Source organism: Salmo salar, chromosome 02, assembly GCF_965601325.2.
Source record: "Salmo salar chromosome 02, fSalSal1, whole genome shotgun sequence".
In the NCBI taxonomy this organism is placed as follows: Eukaryota; Metazoa; Chordata; class Actinopteri; order Salmoniformes; family Salmonidae; genus Salmo; species Salmo salar.
In genome coordinates this window covers 21,580,001-21,599,902 of record NC_138292.1, presented here as the reverse complement: position 1 = coordinate 21,599,902, position 19,902 = coordinate 21,580,001, and the positions used below count along the sequence as shown (strand labels likewise).

The 19,902-nt window shown below is 41.8% G+C and overlaps 1 protein-coding gene across 1 annotated transcript in view; it reads right to left on the bottom strand.

Annotated features, from left to right (window-relative positions):
* Positions 1-19,902, bottom strand: part of LOC106591967 (uncharacterized) — an 89,499-nt gene that overhangs the window by 46,717 nt on the left and 22,880 nt on the right. Inside the window, exons 6-10 of the mRNA XM_045712846.2 lie at positions 17,598-17,803; positions 16,548-16,713; positions 9,050-9,203; positions 7,583-7,708; positions 5,708-5,937 (exon numbers count right to left, since the gene is read on the bottom strand). Coding sequence (XP_045568802.2) covers positions 5,708-5,937; positions 7,583-7,708; positions 9,050-9,203; positions 16,548-16,713; positions 17,598-17,803 — 882 coding nt within the window. The remainder of the gene's footprint in view (positions 1-5,707; positions 5,938-7,582; positions 7,709-9,049; positions 9,204-16,547; positions 16,714-17,597; positions 17,804-19,902) is intronic.

Genomic DNA, 19,902 nt, shown 5'->3' with positions numbered 1-19,902 from the left:
GATGGCCCATTAGACACCTGGCGCGCGAGTTCATGTTGGGTACCCTCGTTCCAATACGTTATAAAAGAGTATGCATTCGTCCACCTTGAATATTATTCATGTTCTGGTTAAAAAAGGCCCTAATGATTTATGCTATACAACGTTTGACATGTTTGAACGAACGGAAATATATTTTTTCCCCTCGTTCATGACGAGAAGTCCGGCTGGCTTAGATCATGTGCTAACAAGACGGAGATTTTTGGACATAAATGATGAGCTTTTTTGAACAAAACTACATTCGTTATGGACCTGTGATACCTGGAAGTGACATCTGATGAAGAGAATCAAAGGTAATGGATTATTTACATAGTATTTTCGATTTTAGATCTCCCCAACATGACGTCTAGTCTGTATCGCAACGCGTATTTTTCTGGGCGCAGTGCTCAGATTATTGCAAAGTGTGATTTCCCAGTAAGGTTATTTTTAAATCTGGCAAGTTGATTGCGTTCAAGAGATGTAAATCTATAATTCTTTAAATGACAATATAATATTTTACCAATGTTTTCTAATTTTAATTATTTAATTTGTGACGCTGACTTGACTGCCGGTTATTGGAGGGAAACGATTTCCTCAACATCAATGCCATAGTAAAACGCTGTTTTTGGATATAAATATGAACTTGATAGAACTAAAAATGCATGCATTGTCTAACATAATGTCCTAGGAGTGTCATCTGATGGAGATTGTAAAAGGTTAGTGCATCATTTTAGCTGGTTTTATGGTTTTGGTGACCCTGTCTTTGAATTGACAAAACATTACACACAACTCTTGTAAATGTACTGTCCTAACATACTCTAAATTTATGCTTTCGCCGTAAAACCTTTTTGAAATCGTAAAACGTGGTTAGATTAAGGAGATGTTTATCTTTCAAAGGGTGTAAAATAGTTGTATGTTTGAAAAATTTGAATTTTGACATTTATTTGGATTCAAATTTGCCGCTCTTGAAATGCACCTGCTGTTGATGGAGTGCACCACGGGTGGCACGCTAGTGTCCCACCTAGCCCATAGAGGTTAAGAGAAATCGTACAATGTACAATTGGTGATGTTCAAAAAAACGAGTAAAAAAAAAGTTACAGATCCAGTTACAGATCCAGTTGTATCCGTTAAGGAGTGTTTCGGAGCTCTGCGAGATTTCTGTGATTTTCTGAAATAACACAAACTCATTCAACCCTCTGTAAATAAGTCAGTTCTTAAGTAAAGACTTAAAACTCAATATTCTATAAGAGCCAAACCCAAGGAGGATATTGTGTTCACTTTCAGCTTCCTGTGTCAACCAGAAGTGCCATAAAATGGTGTCATAGGGGCTGTTTCGAAGGGTTCAAAAGGTCAGATCTTTCCACAACTTCATATGTGTGACTAGGCAACCCTCATGAACTGTAAATCAGTCATTTATCCAATCAGATGTCAAAGAAAAGCTCTCACACACACAAACACACACACACACACAGCAAGGATGGAGTGACACAGTGCGGTGCTTAAAGACACACAGAGCCTGCAATGGCATTACCATTATCTCTAGGCTGTGCCGAGTTCAACGAGATGCCCCGCTTGACCGTAGCTCGCTCGGTCTGAGCACAGAAACCTTGAAAAAAAGTAGGCCCAAAATGATGCCTGGACCTAAATTTCAAGTGCTTTTGGGTGACAGCGAGAGAACCGTTAGGGTTAGAAGCACAATTCGACCTCAGGAACGTTCCTGAGGTCCTCTCGATCCGTACAAGCCTAACCTTGACCATGTGGCATTAACCCTTAACCTGTTTGGGATAGGGGGCAGTATTTGCACGGCCGGATAAAAAACGTACCCGATTTAATCTGGTTACTACTCCTGCCCAGAAACTAGAATATGCATATAATTAGTAGATTTGGATAGAAAACACTCTAAAGTTTCTAAAACTGTTTGAATGGTGTCTGTGAGTATAACAGAACTCATATGGCAGGCAAAAACCTGAGAAAAATACAACCAGGAAATGAAAATCTGGTGCCTGTAGTTTTTTCAAGTCATTGCCAATCGAACACACAGTGAGTTAGGGTTCATTTTACACTTCCTAAGGCTTCCACTAGATGTCAACAGTCTTTGGAAAGTTGTTTGAGGCATCTAAGATGAACAGAGACCAAACAAGAAGGCTGGGAAGTTGGTGACCCAGGGAAGGACATCAGTTCATTGGCGCGCATTCACGTGAGGTGGTAGCTCTGTTCCAAAATGTTTTTCAAGACAATGGAATCGTCCGGTTGGAATATTACTGAATTTTCACGTTCTAAAGGCCGTAAAGATTGATGCTTTACAACGTTTGACATGTTTGAACGAATGTAAATAGATCTTTTTTTGACTTTTCGTCGTGACATTTTCCTTGCGCATCCTACATTTTGAGTAGCTTACTGAACGTGCAAACAACATGGAGTTATTTGGACATAAATTATGAACACACAATAAAACAACATTTATTGTGGACCTGGGATTCCTGGAAGTGCCTTCTGATGAAGATTATTCAAGGTAAGTGAATATTTCTAATAGTATTTATGCATTTAGATGACTCCAAAATGGCGGGTATCTGTAATTGCCTGATGTATTTTTCTGAGCGCAGTACTCAGATTATTGCAAAGTGTGCTTTCCCAGTAAAGTTATTTTGAAATCTGTCAATGCGGTTGCATTCAGGAGATGTTAATCTATAATTCTTTGAATAACAGTTTAATATTTTATCAACGTTTATAATGAGTATTTTTGTGCTGATTCACCGGAAGTTTTGGGGGAAATACATTTTCTGAACGTCACGCGCCAATGTAAAATTTGGATATAAATATGAACTTGATAGAACAAAAAATGCATGTATTGTCTAACATAATGTCCTAGGAGTGTCATCTGATGAAGATTGTCAAAGATTAGTGCAGAATTTTAGCTGATTTTCTGCTTTTGGTGACGCTTGTCCTTGCATTGAAAATGGCTGTGTGTAATTTTTTGTCTATGTACTGTCCTAACATAATCTAACTTTACGCTTTCGCCGTAAAGCCTTTTTGAAATCGGACAACGTGGTTGGATTAAGGAGATGTTTATCTATAAAATGGTGTAAAATATTTGTATGTTTGAAAAATCTGAATTATGACATTTTGTTGTTTTCAAATTTGGCGCTCAGATTTTTCACTGGCTGCACGGTGGAGCCTCAAAAAGTTAATGTAAAGACTTAAAACTCAGGATTCTGTGAAAGTCTACCCCAATGATAACATGTGTCGATTCTAAGCTTCCTGTGCCAACCGGAAGTGCCTTAATTTGGGGTCATTGTAGCTGTTTGAAGGGTTAAAAAGTCACATCTTTCCAAAACTTCATATGTGTGACTAGGTAACCCTCATGAACTGTAAATCAGTAATTTATCCCATCAGATTTCCAAGAAACTCACACACACACACACACACACACAGCTAGGACGGAGTGACACAGTGTGGGGCTTAGAGACACACAGAGCCTGCAATAGTTACCTTTGTTCAAACTATCAAAGAACCGTCAGAACTAGAGCTCTGAAACTTTAGAAACCTGTTCTAGAGCTCAAGTCAATAGTGCACGGTGAGTTATGTGGCTCTAGAACGTTCTCAGACCGAGAAACAGCCTCGTACATTTGCAATATCTTCAATTAATTTTGACATCACGAAAATGACCACATTTAGAAATGTCCCAGAGTCGCAAGGCTATGTGCATTGAAATCACCTCAGCCCGTAGAGACGGACCCCAACGTTTCTGTCCGATAGCTCATTCAAGGACCCCATAGCAACGCCCTGAAAAAGTGGATTTTCAGCAACAATTAAGGTCGCTGCTTGGGCTCCAAATGACCTATCGAGCCGAAACTTGGGATTCGGGGTCGCCTCATCTAGGCCTACACATAAAACCAGAGCTGGACCCGCAGCTAGAACGTAACTACATGTTTTACATTTTTATTATGATATATGTGATAGTTGGCTTCTAAACGAGTTGGAAAAAGTGGGTTTGGTGTCAGATGGTATCAGTTTGGTGTCACAATAATATCTAATTGACTGATGGATGCTGACTTGCTGGATGGCTTTTGTACATTTGCAATATGTTTAAACAGTGATAGACCATCACCAAAATGACATTCTGAAATCAGTAGGGGGCGCCCACTTCTCTCATGTTAGTCCCACTTCTATCATGTTACCATCAAGCGATGGAGAGGAACCACTAGCACTGCCCGGCCATCGAGTTCATCGGGCCAGTCAATTTTGCATTTCTGCAGTATTTTTGAGCATGTCAAATTCGTGATGGTAAATGCCCATTGAAACATATTGCAAATGTACTGTGCATTTGCAATATGATTCAATAATGAAAAAACATCACCAAATGGAAATGATGAAAAGACCACAACGAGCGATGGAGAGGAACCACAGTCACTGCCCGGCCATCCCGAGTTCATTGGGCCAGTCAATTTTGCATTTCTGCAGTATTTTTGAGTATGTCAAATTCGTGATGGTAATGGTCATTTTGGACGTTTTTCAAAAAATCGTTAAAAAAACAACAGAGTCCCACTTCTCCCTCATCATACATGACAAATAGACCATCTAGGTTGATTCATGGCTTAACATAGGGCTATATATCATTTGGGCAGTATAAATGCCATTTGGACATGGTTCACTGACTTTTGGGTTTGGAAACCGACTTCCTATGATCGTACATGGCAAATGGACAAACATCCTGATTTGGCACATTCAATACTTTCATGTTGCAGTTGGACATTTCTTATGGCATTTGGCAATTTTTTTTTTTTAAGTTACTTTTGACTTCGACTTTTAACTTCCTATGAAATCATATTGCAAATGGACAAAACATATGCCTTATGTACAAGCAAAAAATAAATACATAAATATGCCAATAAAATATGACAAAAGTATTTTCATACAGTTCTTATACATGTGTAATTGACCAAAAAAATCGAAAGAATTTCGAAAAACGGTCCAGAAAGCACTTTAAGGGGGTGATAAGTTTTTTTTAAATATTTCATTTTTAAAAAATTTTACTCTTGGGTCTTGATTTGTGTTACATTTGCAATAAGAAAATTCACGGTGGAGCGCGTTCGCCATCTATTGGATATCTGCTGTGATTTGGCACATTCAATACTCATACTTTCATAATTGACCAAAAAATTAACATTTTAAAAAAATTAAAAAATAATGTCAATAAAATATGTCAAAAGTATGTTCATACAGTTCTTATACATGTGTAACTGACAGAAAAAAATCGAAAGAATTTTTAAAAACGGTCCAGAAAGCACTTTTTTAAGGGGGTGATAAGTTTTCAAAAAAAAAATCATTTTTTCAAAATTTCACTCTTGGGACTTGACTTGTGTTACATTTTCAATATGAAAAAGTTACGGTGGAGCGCGCTCGCCATCTATTGGATTTTTTGCGGTGTGACACTTGGCATTTGCCATATGCCATTTGCAATATGATTTGGATGAAACGGCGTCCAAATGAGTGGTATTGTACATCGTGTGTATGTTTCGTACAGTGCCAATATGTTCTCATTCATTTTTGTCCATTTCATGGGGCTCTTCCTTTATCTACCTCCTATAACCCCTACCTACTATAACCCTTACCTATAACCCGTAACTATAACCCTTACCTATAACCCTTACCCACCTTACAAAAAAACACACCATCATTCTTCTATGTTTACCTTTTTGTCTGAGAGTCCAGAGACAGTGTCTATGTACTCCTCCTGGATCATGAAGGCAGCCAGGTTGGCTGTGTAGGAAGCCAGGAAGATGACAGCGAAGAAAGCCCAGATCAGCACCATGATCTTACTGGTGGTTCCTCTGGGGTTCTCCACCGGGACCGAGTTATTGAACACAATGGCCCACAGCAACCATACAGACTTTCCTATGGTGAACGTAGAGCCTCCTGCCTCTGGATGGAGAGAGGGAGACAAGGATAGAGGGAGAGGAGGGGGTGGGGGGAGAGCAGGGTTGGGGCAGAGAGGGAGTTTGGTGGGGTGGGGTATGAGGGAGAGAGAGAGCGAGAGGGAGGACGTGAGGAAAAAGTAGGAGGAGAGTGCCTCACTGGAAAAGTATGAGTGCATCCAGGCAATAGTCCTCTCAATAGAACTTTAAATGAAGGCCTGCAGTGTTAAAGGGATACCAGCATGCTAGCAGATACCAATAGACTTCCAGTCATTGCTCTAACGCTAGTTAGTATTGGCTCGCGAAACCACCTCTAACTTCCTTCATACTGGACACAGAGACATACAAATAGTATCCATCAGTTAATCTGAATTTGGGGAAGTGGATAAAGGGAGTCGTTGGCAAAATCCGAATATCAGTCTCCCTTTAATACACTCAATAGTGGACAAACCAGTGCTATAGTTTTGGACTCATCAACAATAGTGTTTTCAACCCATTTTACTGTATATAACACTCTAAGCAACGTTATGGACAATATTGTTCCACTCAAGATGAACTAAATATCCAAAACCCCTGGAATGACTGATCCATGCCTTATGATAAGGTATTGGTACTGAACTTGTTTTTAGCGTACATTCTTGTGTTTTATTTCCTGTTTTCATTTGATCTAAACTAGTATTGACTCCATGCTCTTTTTAAGATCCTATTTTGGATTTTCTATTTCTTTACCTTTGGTATTGAACACTGCATTGATGAGGAAGAGCTTTAAAGTAAGCATTTCACTGTACTGTTTACACCTGTTGAATCCCATGCACGTGACATATAAACTTTGATTTGATATAAGTAAATAATACCTTGCGGATTCCCTCTCAAGCACTTTCAATAAATATTGAACACCACCGCTTTCAACACTGAGATGTAATCATACACTTAATTTCACCACTCATGGTCCAATCTTCACCAAGATCAAACACTAGAACACTTATTTTAAATGACAGGAAAAAGGGATGAGAGATAAGAGAGATGAAGGGAATGTGTGAGAGGAGGACAGAGAGGTAAAATATGTACAGCGCAGCAGTCATGCTGTAAAAGATTGGAGAGAGGGAGAGAGAGAGAGAGAGAGAAATAGAGAGAGAGAGAAGGGGAGAGAGAGGAAAATAGAGAGAGAGAGAGGGAGAGAGAGAAAGAGAGAGAGAGACCTAAGAGAGAAGGAGAGAGAGCGTGGAGGTATCGGACAGAGGCGGGAAGCATACCGAATATGGCAGCGGTGCAAACTGCACTGCTAAATAATATATGTCTGCTTCAATATTAAACATATAGAGCTGCAATGCAACATATGAGAGAAAGTATTGGTTTCCATCCTCTGATACACACACTTTCATACCAATCTATTTTTCTGCAGTGATACTTGATTGACTGACCAACCAACATCGTCAACAACAACAACAGCACAAACAAGGCATGGACATGTCCTGTGGTGATGGACATGTACATGTAGGTTATTCTGGAATGCTCTGTCACTTGATCTATGAGACACTGAACATATAGAACAACTACATGGAATTGTGTATCCATTCAGTCACCTAGGAAACAACATGGCTACCAAACATGGACCCAGCATATCCTCTTTCTAATGGAACTCTGTCACTTACTCTTTCCGCTGGAAAGGCTGCGGTTGTATCCAACTGGACTGAAGAACTCAAATATGAAGACGGTCACAGCCACCACGGTCAGGCACATGACGAACATCATCACCCACACTGCTGGACTGTAGGGCTCTGAGGGAGAGGAGAGGAGAGGAGAGGAGAGGAGAGGAGAGGAGAGGAGAGGAGAGGAGAGGAGAGGAGAGGAGAGGAGAGGAGAGGAGAGGAGAGGAGAGGAGAGGAGAGGAGAGGAGAGATCAACAAAGACATTCAGTATAAACACAACTTAGAACACTTTAATAACTATACCTACATGTACATATTACCTCAACTAACCTGTACCCCCTTAGAACACTTTAATAACTATACCTACATGTACATATTACCTCAACTAACATGTACCCCCTTAGAACACTTTAATAACTATACCTACATGTACATATTACCTCAACTAACATGTACCCCCTTAGAACACTTTAATAACTATACCTACATGTACATATTACCTCAACTAACATGTACCCCCTTAGAACACTTTAATAACTATACCTACATGTACATATTACCTCAACTAACCTGTACCCCCTTAGAACACTTTAATAACTATACCTACATGTACATATTACCTCATCTAACCTGTACCCCCACACACTGACTCTGTACCTGTACCCCCACACACACTGACTCTGTACCTGTACCCCCACACACTGACTCTGTACCTGTACCCCCACACACTGACTCTGTACCGGTACCCACACACACTGACTCTGTACTGGTACCCACACACACTGACTCTGTACCTGTACCCCCACACACTGACTCTGTACCTGTACCCCCACACACTGACTCTGTACCTGTACCCCCACACACTGACTCTGTACCGGTACCCCCACACACTGACTCTGTACCTGTACCCCCACACACTGACTCTGTACCTGTACCCCCACACACTGACTCTGTACCTGTACCCCCACACACTGACTCTGTACCTGTACCCCCACACACTAACTCTGTACCTGTACCCCCACACACTGACTCTGTACCGGTACCCCCACACACTGACTCTGTACCTGTACCCCCACACACTGACTCTGTACCTGTACCCCCACACACTAACTCTGTACCTGTACCCCCACACACTGACTCTGTACCGGTACCCACACACACTGAATCTGTACCGGTACCCCCACACACTGACTCTGTACCTGTACCCCCACACACCGACTCTGTACCTGTACCCCCACACACTGAGCTACTTACAGTTAGCGCATTCATCTTAAGATAGCTAGGTGGGACAACCACACATCACTGTCATTGTAAGTACACTTTTCCTCAATAAAGTAGCTATCAGCAAAGTCAGAGCTAGATATGGAGGGGGTGGAGAGTCATGTGCAAGTGGGAATTTAATTTCTACCTGGACCATCAAAAATGTCCAGATTAACTTCAACCTCATCAGTCATCAGTTCTTTCACTCACCCAGGAAGGCAGAGGGTGAGACGGTTCCGTTGCTACGGGAGACCATGACGCTGATGCCCGTCTCCACGAAGGGGACGGAGAAGTCCACGACCTCTGACCTCTCCTCGTTGATGGTGAGGGATCCGATGGCCATGTCTGCTCGCTGTCCCACCACCTGATGGACGGGAGGAGAAACTACATTCAGAGAGATAGAGGAGTAGACTGGCCTCATAACACATTATTATAGGATAAACTACATTCAGAGAGATAGAGGAGTAGACTGGCCTCATAACACATTATTATAGGAGAAACTACATTCAGAGAGATAGAGGAGTACACTGGCCTCATAACACATTATTATAGGAGAAACTACATTCAGAGAGATAGAGGGTAACACTACCTCATAACACATTATTATAGGATAAACTTCATTCAGAGAGATAGAGGGTTACACTGGCCTCATAACACATTATTATAGGATAAACTACAGTCAGAGAGATAGAGGGTTACACTGGCCTCATAACACATTATTATAGGAGAAACTTCATTCAGAGAGATAGAGGGGTACACTGGCCTCATAACACATTATTATAGGATAAACTACATTCAGAGAGATAGAGGGGTACACTGGCCTCATAACACATTATTATAGGAGAAACTTCAGTTAGAGAGATAGAGGGTAACACTACCTCATAACACATTAGTATAGGATAAACTACATTCAGAGAGATAGAGGGGTACACTGGCCTCATAACACATTATTATAGGATAAACTACATTCAGAGAGATAGAGGGTTACACTGGCCTCATAACACATTATTATAGGATAAACTACATTCAGAGATATAGAGGGGACACTGGCCTCATAACACATTATTAAAGGAGAAACTACGGTGCAGAGAGATAGAGGGTAACACTACCTCATAACACATTATTATAGGATAAACTACATTCAGAGAGATAGAGGGGTACACTGGCCTCATAACACATTATTATAGGATAAACTACAGTCAGAGAGATAGAGGGGTACACTGGCCTCATAACACATTATTATAGGATAAACTACATTCAGAGATATAGAGGGGACACTGGCCTCATAACACATTATTATAGGAGAAACTACATTCAGAGAGATAGAGGGGTACACTGGCCTCATAACACATTATTATAGGATAAACTACAGTCAGAGATATAGAAGGGTACACTGGCCTCATAACACATTATTATAGGAGAAACTACGGTGCAGAGAGAGGGGGGTGCACTGGCCTCATAACACATTATTATAGGAGAAACTACAGTCAGAGAGATAGAGGGGTACACTGGCCTCATAACACATTATTATAGGAGAAACTACAGTCAGAGAGATAGAGGGGTACACTGCCTCATAACACATTATTATAGGATAAACTACAGTCAGAGAGATAGAGGGGTACACTGGCCTCATAACACATTATTATAGGAGAAACTACAGTCAGAGAGATAGAGGGGTACACTGGCCTCATAACACATTATTATAGGAGAAACTACAGTCAGAGAGATAGAGGGGTACACTGCCTCATAACACATTATTATAGGATAAACTACAGTCAGAGAGATAGAGGGGTACACTGGCCTCATAACACATTATTATAGGATAAACTACATTCAGAGAGATAGAGGGGTACACTGGCCTCATAACACACTATTATAGGAGAAACTACATTCAGAGAGATAGAGGGGTACACTGGCCTCATAACACATTATTATAGGATAAACTACATTCAGAGAGATAGAGGGGTACACTACCTCATAACACATTATTATAGGATAAACTATATTCAGAGAGATAGAGGGGTACACTGGCCTCATAACACATTATTATAGGATAAACTACAGTCAGAGAGATAGAGGGTTACACTACCTCATAACACATTATTATAGGAGAAACTACAGTCAGAGAGATAGAGGGTAACACTACCTCATAACACATTATTATAGGATAAACTACATTCAGAGAGATAGAGGGGTACACTGGCCTCATAACACATTATTATAGGAGAAACTACAGTCAGAGAGATAGAGGGGTACACTGCCTCATAACACATTATTATAGGATAAACTACAGTCAGAGAGATAGAGGGGTACACTGGCCTCATAACACATTATTATAGGAGAAACTACAGTCAGAGAGATAGAGGGGTACACTGGCCTCATAACACATTATTATAGGAGAAACTACAGTCAGAGAGATAGAGGGGTACACTGCCTCATAACACATTATTATAGGATAAACTACAGTCAGAGAGATAGAGGGGTACACTGGCCTCATAACACATTATTATAGGATAAACTACATTCAGAGAGATAGAGGGGTACACTGGCCTCATAACACACTATTATAGGAGAAACTACATTCAGAGAGATAGAGGGGTACACTGGCCTCATAACACATTATTATAGGATAAACTACATTCAGAGAGATAGAGGGGTACACTACCTCATAACACATTATTATAGGATAAACTATATTCAGAGAGATAGAGGGGTACACTGGCCTCATAACACATTATTATAGGATAAACTACAGTCAGAGAGATAGAGGGTTACACTACCTCATAACACATTATTATAGGAGAAACTACAGTCAGAGAGATAGAGGGTAACACTACCTCATAACACATTATTATAGGATAAACTACATTCAGAGAGATAGAGGGGTACACTGGCCTCATAACACATTATTATAGGATAAACTACAGTCAGAGAGATAGAAGGGTACACTGGCCTCATAACACATTATTATAGGAGAAACTACAGTCAGAGAGATAGAGGGGTACACTGGCCTCATAACACATTATTATAGGAGAAACTACAGTCAGAGAGATAGAGGGGTACACTGCCTCATAACACATTATTATAGGATAAACTACAGTCAGAGAGATAGAGGGGTACACTGGCCTCATAACACATTATTATAGGAGAAACTTCAGTTAGAGAGATAGAGGGTAACACTACCTCATAACACATTAGTATAGGATAAACTACATTCAGAGAGATAGAGGGTTACACTGGCCTCATAACACATTATTATAAGATAAACTACAGTCAGAGAGATAGAGGGGTACACTGGCCTCATAACACATTATTATAGGAGAAACTACATTCAGAGAGATAGAGGGGTACACTGGCCTTATAACACATTATTATAGGATAAACTACATTCAGAGAGATAGAGGGTTACACTGGCCTCATAACACATTATTATAGGAGAAACTACGGTGCAGAGAGATAGAGGGTAACACTACCTCATAACACATTATTATAGGATAAACTACATTCAGAGAGATAGAGGGTAACACTACCTCATAACACATTATTATAGGATAAACTACATTCAGAGAGATAGAGGGGTACACTGGCCTCATAACACATTATTATAGGATAAACTACATTCAGAGAGATAGAGGGTTACACTGGCCTTATAACACATTATTATAGGATAAACTACATTCAGAGAGATAGAGGGTTACACTGGCCTCATAACACATTATTATAGGATAAACTACATTCAGAGAGATAGAGGGGTACACTGGCCTCATAACACATTATTATAGGATAAACTACATTCAGAGAGATAGAGGGTTACACTGGCCTCATAACACATTATTATAGGATAAACTACAGTCAGAGAGATAGAGGGTTACACTGGCCTCATAACACATTATTATAGGATAAACTACATTCAGAGAGATAGAGGGGTACACTGGCCTCATAACACATTATTATAGGAGAAACTACATTCAGAGAGATAGAGGGGTACACTGGCCGTTTAATACATTATTATAGGATAAACTATATTCAGAGAGATAGAGGGTTACACTACCTCATAACACATTATTATAGGAGAAACTACAGTCAGAGAGATAGAGGTGTCACGGTTGTCGTAGGGTAGAGTGGACCAAAACGCAGCGGGAATATGTGCACTCATCTTCTTTTTATTCAGGACAAATAAGGTAAACCAAAACAAACACGTACACAAAAAAACACAACGACAAATAACAGGCCGGTAAGGAACAAAGCTATACAGAGCACATACCTATTTATAGGACCCTCAATCAGAGGCAACTAGAAAACACCTGCCTCCAATTGAGAGTCCAACACCAATTAACTAAACATAGAGATACAAAATAACTAGACTAAACATAGAAATACATTAACATAGAACAGTGCCCAAAACCCGGAATAATAAATCAAACACCCAACTACTAACACAACCAGCCCGAACCACATAAAACAAATACCCCCTGCCACGTCCTGACCAAACTACAATAACAAATAACCCCTTTTACTGGTCAGGACGTGACAAGAGGGGTACACTGGAATCATAACACATTATTATAGGATAAACTACAGTCAGAGAGATAGAGGGGTACACTGCCTCATAACACATTATAGGAGAAACTACAGTCAGAGAGATAGAGGGGTACACTGCCTCATAACACATTATTATAGGATAAACTACAGTCAGAGAGATAGAGGGGTACACTGGAATCATAACACACTATTGTAGGATAAACTACAGTCAGAGAGATAGAGGGGTACACTGGCCTCATAACACATTATTATAGGAGAAACTACAGTCAGAGAGATAGAGGGGTACACTGGCCTCATAACACATTATTATAGGATAAACTACATTCAGAGAGATAGAGGGTAACACTACCTCATAACACATTATTATAGGAGAAACTACAGTCAGAGAGATAGAGGGGTACACTGCCTCATAACACATGGTTATAGGAGAAACTACAGTCAGAGAGATCGAGGGACACACTGGAATCATAACACACTATTATAGGAGAAACTACAGTCAGAGAGATAGAGGGGTACACTGGCCTCATAACACACTATTATAGGAGAAACTACAGTCAGAGAGATAGAGAGGTACACTGGCCTCATAACACATTATTATAGGATAAACTACATTCAGAGAGATAGAGAGGTACACTGGCCTCATAACACATTATTATAGGATAAACTACATTCAGAGAGATAGAGGGGTACACTGGCCTCATAACACATTATTATAGGAGAAACTACAGTCAGAGAGATAGAGAGGTACACTGGCCTCATAACACATTATTATAGGAGAAACTACAGTCAGAGAGATAGACGGGTACACTGCCTCATAACACATTATTATAGGATAAACTACAGTCAGAGAGATAGAGGGGTACACTGGCCTCATAACACATTATTATAGGATAAACTACATTCAGAGAGATAGAGGGGGACACTGGCCTCATAACACATTATTATAGGAGAAACTACATTCAGAGATATAGAGGGGACACTGGCCTCATAACACACTATTATAACACAGGTCTAAAAACAACCCCTATCCTCTTTCGCCTCATCCATACACCTATAACAGGGTTCCCCAACTGGCGGACCACGGCCCGAATTTGGCCTGCATGTGGTTTTATTTGGTGTCCCAAGTCAACAAATGATTTGTAATTCTGTTACAGCCCCCCGACCATCGCTCAAGAACAAATCGGCCCGAGGCTGAATATAGTTGATGATCCCTGACCTATAACCTGTCAGACCCTAGATATGGGTTAGCACCTCATGTAGTCTGCTGAATGGGCTACAACACAGTGTAAACACCAGCAACGTGTCTCCTCCTACACATCTCTTCATCACACAAAGTGAGTTAGCCCCCCCCATCTAAATCGAAAACTGCTGTGTCGGCTGATTGAATAAGTGAAATGTTAATCTGCATTAGACATGGCACCTCCTCATTTCAGAGTAAATCAGCAGAAAAGGGGGAGCGAGCAGCAATGCAACACACTTCTGTCAAGTCTCTGGATTAGCTACCTGATCAAAGAACGGCAGGCTTTGAAACATCTGATCAAAAGACAGAAATTAGCCTGAGAAAATAAAACGCACTTCACCCTTTGCATGTGAATATAGGTGGATAGACACCATTGGTCCTGGTTCAAGTCATAAAGATGACAGATAAATAAGAAGTAGAGTAGGGAGTGAGATTGTTTCTGCTGCCATGACAACCAGGCTGTACCAGCGTTCCCCGTAGGACCTGAGGAGGTGCAGCGGGACACTTCCACCAAAAATCACCCCCTGTCCCGCTCACTCACAGTGTGTGTGTGTGTGTGTGTGTGTGTGTGTGTGTGTGTGTGTGTGTGTGTGTGTGTGTGTGTGTGTGTGTTGGTGTGCTGGTGTGTGTGTGTGTGTGTGTGTGTGTTGGTGTGCTGGTGTGTGTGTGTGTGTGTGTGTGTGTGTGTGTGTGTGTGTGTGTGTGTGTGTGTGTGTGTGTGTGTGTGTGTGTGTGTGTGTGTGTGTGTGTGTGTGTTCACGTTTGTGTGTGTGTGCAGGACACTTTCCCGAAACAACAGCCCCCTGTTTAGCTCTCAGAGGGCCTGCCAGAAAAAGAGCTGTAATACCCAGGGGGTGTCTGTGACTGTGACCATGTGACCATGTGGTAGTCTGTGTCTATGAGGAAGACAAAGGGCGAAGAGAAAGAGAAAAAACATTGTTTGTATGTCTGTGTGTGTTCATGTGTGCACATGCTTGTCAATGTTGCGTGCGTGCATCCGTGCTTCTGTGTGTTCTGTGTTCTGTGTGTCACTAAGTCACTCTGGATAAGAGCGCCTGCAAAATGAATAAAATGCAAGTGTGGGTAAGTGCGTGCCTGTGTGTATGTACAGTATGTATGTGTGTGTGCATGCACGCTTCTCTCTGTGTGTGTGTGTGTGTGTGTGTGTGTGTGTGTGTGTGTGTGTGTGTGTGTGTGTGTGTGTGTGTGTGTGTGTGTGTGTAATAAACAATGTATGTCTGTGAGTGCTGGCTGTGGTTAAGGGCCCATAACTCTGTCTGTGACTGATGTGACACCCAGCGTTTAACTGGTTGCCCCGGAGGCAGCAGCATAGGCCAGGGAACGCTTGAACATACACAGCCGACACACACACACACACACACACACACACACACACACACACACACACACACACACACACACACACACACACACACACACACACACACACACACACACACACACACACACACACACACACTAAGTTAAGCTACAGCAACCTACACACACACACTGAGGAACAACACAAACACATACGCAGTGCTACACACATGTACATTCTCATGCAGCGCTATAGTCGTACAACAGTGAAACACACAGAAACAGCAAGCCTGACCTTCCAACCAGGAAGAAAAACCACCTTACGAGGTCCTTAACTTCCATAAATCATGACCTCTGAACCAGAGGCCCTCAGTCATGTGACCTCACTCTAATCCATCAATCATCAGCCATCCAATCAATCAAATGTTATTTTGTAATGGCAGCAGGCAGTGTGCCAAGTCTCAGTGCTCCTCTCCTCTCTGGCGACAGCTTCTGTGGAAAGTAGCTTTGACCTTTTCTCAACAACTATTATGGTCAAGAAGAACTACGTACTGTAGCCTACCAATGTCTAATCAATGTCTAATCAATCATTCACATTTTACTGACCTCTCCAATCATGCCGTTCCACACTCCATCAATCTTCTTCCCGTGCTTTCCATTGGTCACCAGGTAGAGGTCATAGGTGAAACCTACGATCTTGGCCAATCGTTTGAGGATGTCGATGCAGAAGCCCTTACAGCACTGTTTCTTTGGGGGATCCTGGACAGGAATACTGGAGGGAGGAAGGAAGAGGGAGACGAGGTGCAGGAGAGGAAAGGAGAGAAGAGAGAGAGAGAGAGAGAGAGAGAGAGAGAGAGAGAGAGAGAGGAGAGAGAGAGAGAGAGAGAGAGTGTGAGTGAGTGAGTGAGTGAGTGAGTGAGTGAGTGAGTGAGTGAGTGAGTGAGTGAGTGAGTGAGTGAGTGAGTGAGTGAGTGAGTGAGTGAGTGAGTGAGTGAGTGAGAATATATAACATTTAAAATATGTTATATTTAAGACAAAGAATGTCTCTCTACCTCAGTCAGGGCCACACTCCATACAGGAAATCACAGTTATGGATTATGCCTATAAGTGAGAGTCAAATTGTGCTGCCACATGATAATTGTTCTCATCCTTCCTAGAGGTGGTGAACCGTGAGGCGTGGACCTCTATTGCAGCTCTATTGTGTTCATGTCCAATTCAACCCCCATATATCTTCAACTGAATCACATATAACCCTATATACCATCTGGGCTCACACTCACCACTACACGATCGAGAAGGATGAGAGGTTAGGTGGAGAGTGGAGGGTTAATACGTGATTTGTTTGTGTTCAATACACCATGAAAGTGATTATGTCATATGTTGACACCACGTGATCATTACACTGGAGACACATGATACTATGAAGGTCGATCTGTGAAAAACGACAGTTACATTTTGCTGATGTGTTTGGCTCCAGGGGGGTCTTGTTGCCACTGTACTGTATGTGTGTCACATGGGGATGACCCGTATTTTACTGTGTTCTCCAAGACCCTGGACAGTCCCCTGATGAAGTGTCCCGGGGTAAGGAATGTATTTTATTGTGTATTGGACAGGAACATAATTGTCTGATTTGACCCGTCACCCCTGCCTTCTGACCTGGCGTTGAGGGGTCGTCGGCAGGGTACAGAGTCTCTGATGCAGGTGTTGGAGGCGGCGTCAGCCAGCTCCACGATGACAAACGGACGTTCCTCCAGAGTGACCACGCGCAGGTGCTGGGCGCCATCAGGCGGTTGGAGGAACGGACCGTAACGCGACCACGCTGGATAAACCAAATCCAATTTACCGTTCTCCCACATGCCTACCTGGGGAAAGAGAAGGGAGTGGGTTAGACAGGACACACACAAACACACTCCCATCAACTAACCCCTGTCACATCAGTCACAGCTTTTCTGTTTTGCATGTTATTTTGGCATTAATACGTGTCACATATCAGTTTGCAAACAATGTTAAAATAATATATATCATTGAGTTAATAAAGCCACATGGTCTCTTTTTTGTTTTCTTCAGTAAGTCAGCTCCAAAATGCAGGTGTTTCAGCCTAGCTCAGTGCTTTCTGTGGTGGTGGTGGGGCAAGCCAGCAGAAAATACGGAGCGTTGCGCTGTGATTGGCTCAGTGTTCTGTCACTCATGGGAACACACCGCCATGTCTAGAGCTAGAAAATTCTAGCCCCTTGGGTTCTGTCATAGAGTTACATTAGAAGTGCCCATCCAAGAAGGCTCAGGGTCATTGGCCACAGATAAAATGACGTCAAATCACGTTATATGTACAGTAGCTTTGATTGGACTGATCATGTCAACATCATACTTTCAAAATCTTAAGTAGCAGTCATCATCATGAATCACGTCGACAATCTACTGGAAAATCCTGTTTCCAATCTACTGGAAAATCCTGTTTCCAATCTACTGGAAAATCCTGTTTCCAATCTACTGGAAAATCCAGTTTCCAATCTACTGGAAAATCCTGTTTCCAATCTACTGGAAAATCCAGTTTCCAATCTACTGGAAAATCCTGTTTCCAATCTACTGGAAAATCCAGTTTCCAGTTGTTTTGAAAACATCCAGAGAATGACAGACTTTGATGAGAAAATTTTCCCACGAAGGGCCGCCGGGCCACCTTCCTGTTCAAGTGAACATAGCACAACAAGGTGAGTCCAAAAATGTATTGTATGCTGCTGCATAAATGATGTAATATGCCAGGGAGTTATGTATACTGTAGCTAAGAAAGTAATACTAAGTGTATGTTGTGTAGTAAGTTGTTAGTGGCCCATGTGCCGCACCCTAATAATTTGGTCTATTTTCACCTATTAATTTCACCTACTGTTTTGACTTGGTGGTGCATATCTAGCCTATAACCTGTTTTTGAGAATTATAATCATTGAATATTGTAAGAGCTATCCTACGGTTCTGACTTGATGTACAGGGAGAACGCTGTAAGAACGGCCCATATTCTGAATTCTGATGCTGTACATTTCAAAAGTGCTGAACAAATAGTTATATTGACTACGTCCGTCCTAGCTCGCTCATTAATGTCATAACCGAAAATAAGCATTGCCTCTTATCCGCTTGTCGTCCGCTTATGCCATAGTTTGTACTGTACATCTCAATTGTCAGTAGAAACCACATTTGTTTAAGCAAGTCAGCCATATCAGCAATGTTTTTTTAAAAGGCAGTAAATGAGGCTGAATGAACTGTTTCTCTGCCAGACAAGGCTCCGCTGATAGCCAGGTGTAGCAGTGGTAAGGTGTTGGGACTGCTGTTGGGACTCTGCTGGTGGGACAGCTTTATGTAGGCCCTAACAGTGTGTGGGCACCGTTTGTCACCGTGTGCCATCCAGTTTATTATATTGTACAGTACTGTATGTGAACCAATGAGTAGAGAAACAACAGGTCTGACAGCGTTTCAACCACATCCCCCTCAGACGAAACGGACAGTCAACGGAGAGTCAACAGACAATCAACGGACAGTCAACAGACAGTCAACAGACAGTCAACAGACAGTCAACGGACAGTCAACAGACAGTCAACAGACAGTCAACGGACAGTCAACAGACAGTCAACAGACAGTCAACGGACAGTCAACAGACAGTCAACAGACAGTCAGCAGACAGTCAACAGACAGTCAACGGACAGTCAACAGACAGTCAACAGACAGTCAGCAGACAGTCAAAGGACAGTCAACAGACAGTCAACGGACAGTCAACGGACAGTCAACAGACAGTCAACGGACAGTCAACGGACAGTCAGCCGACAGTCAAAGGACAGTCAACGGACAGTCAACAGACAGTCAACGGACAGTCAACAGACAGTCAGCAGACAGTCAACAGACAGTCAACAGACAGGAAGAGAACATTCAGACCCAGGATTCTCTCAACCACACACACACACACACACACACACACACA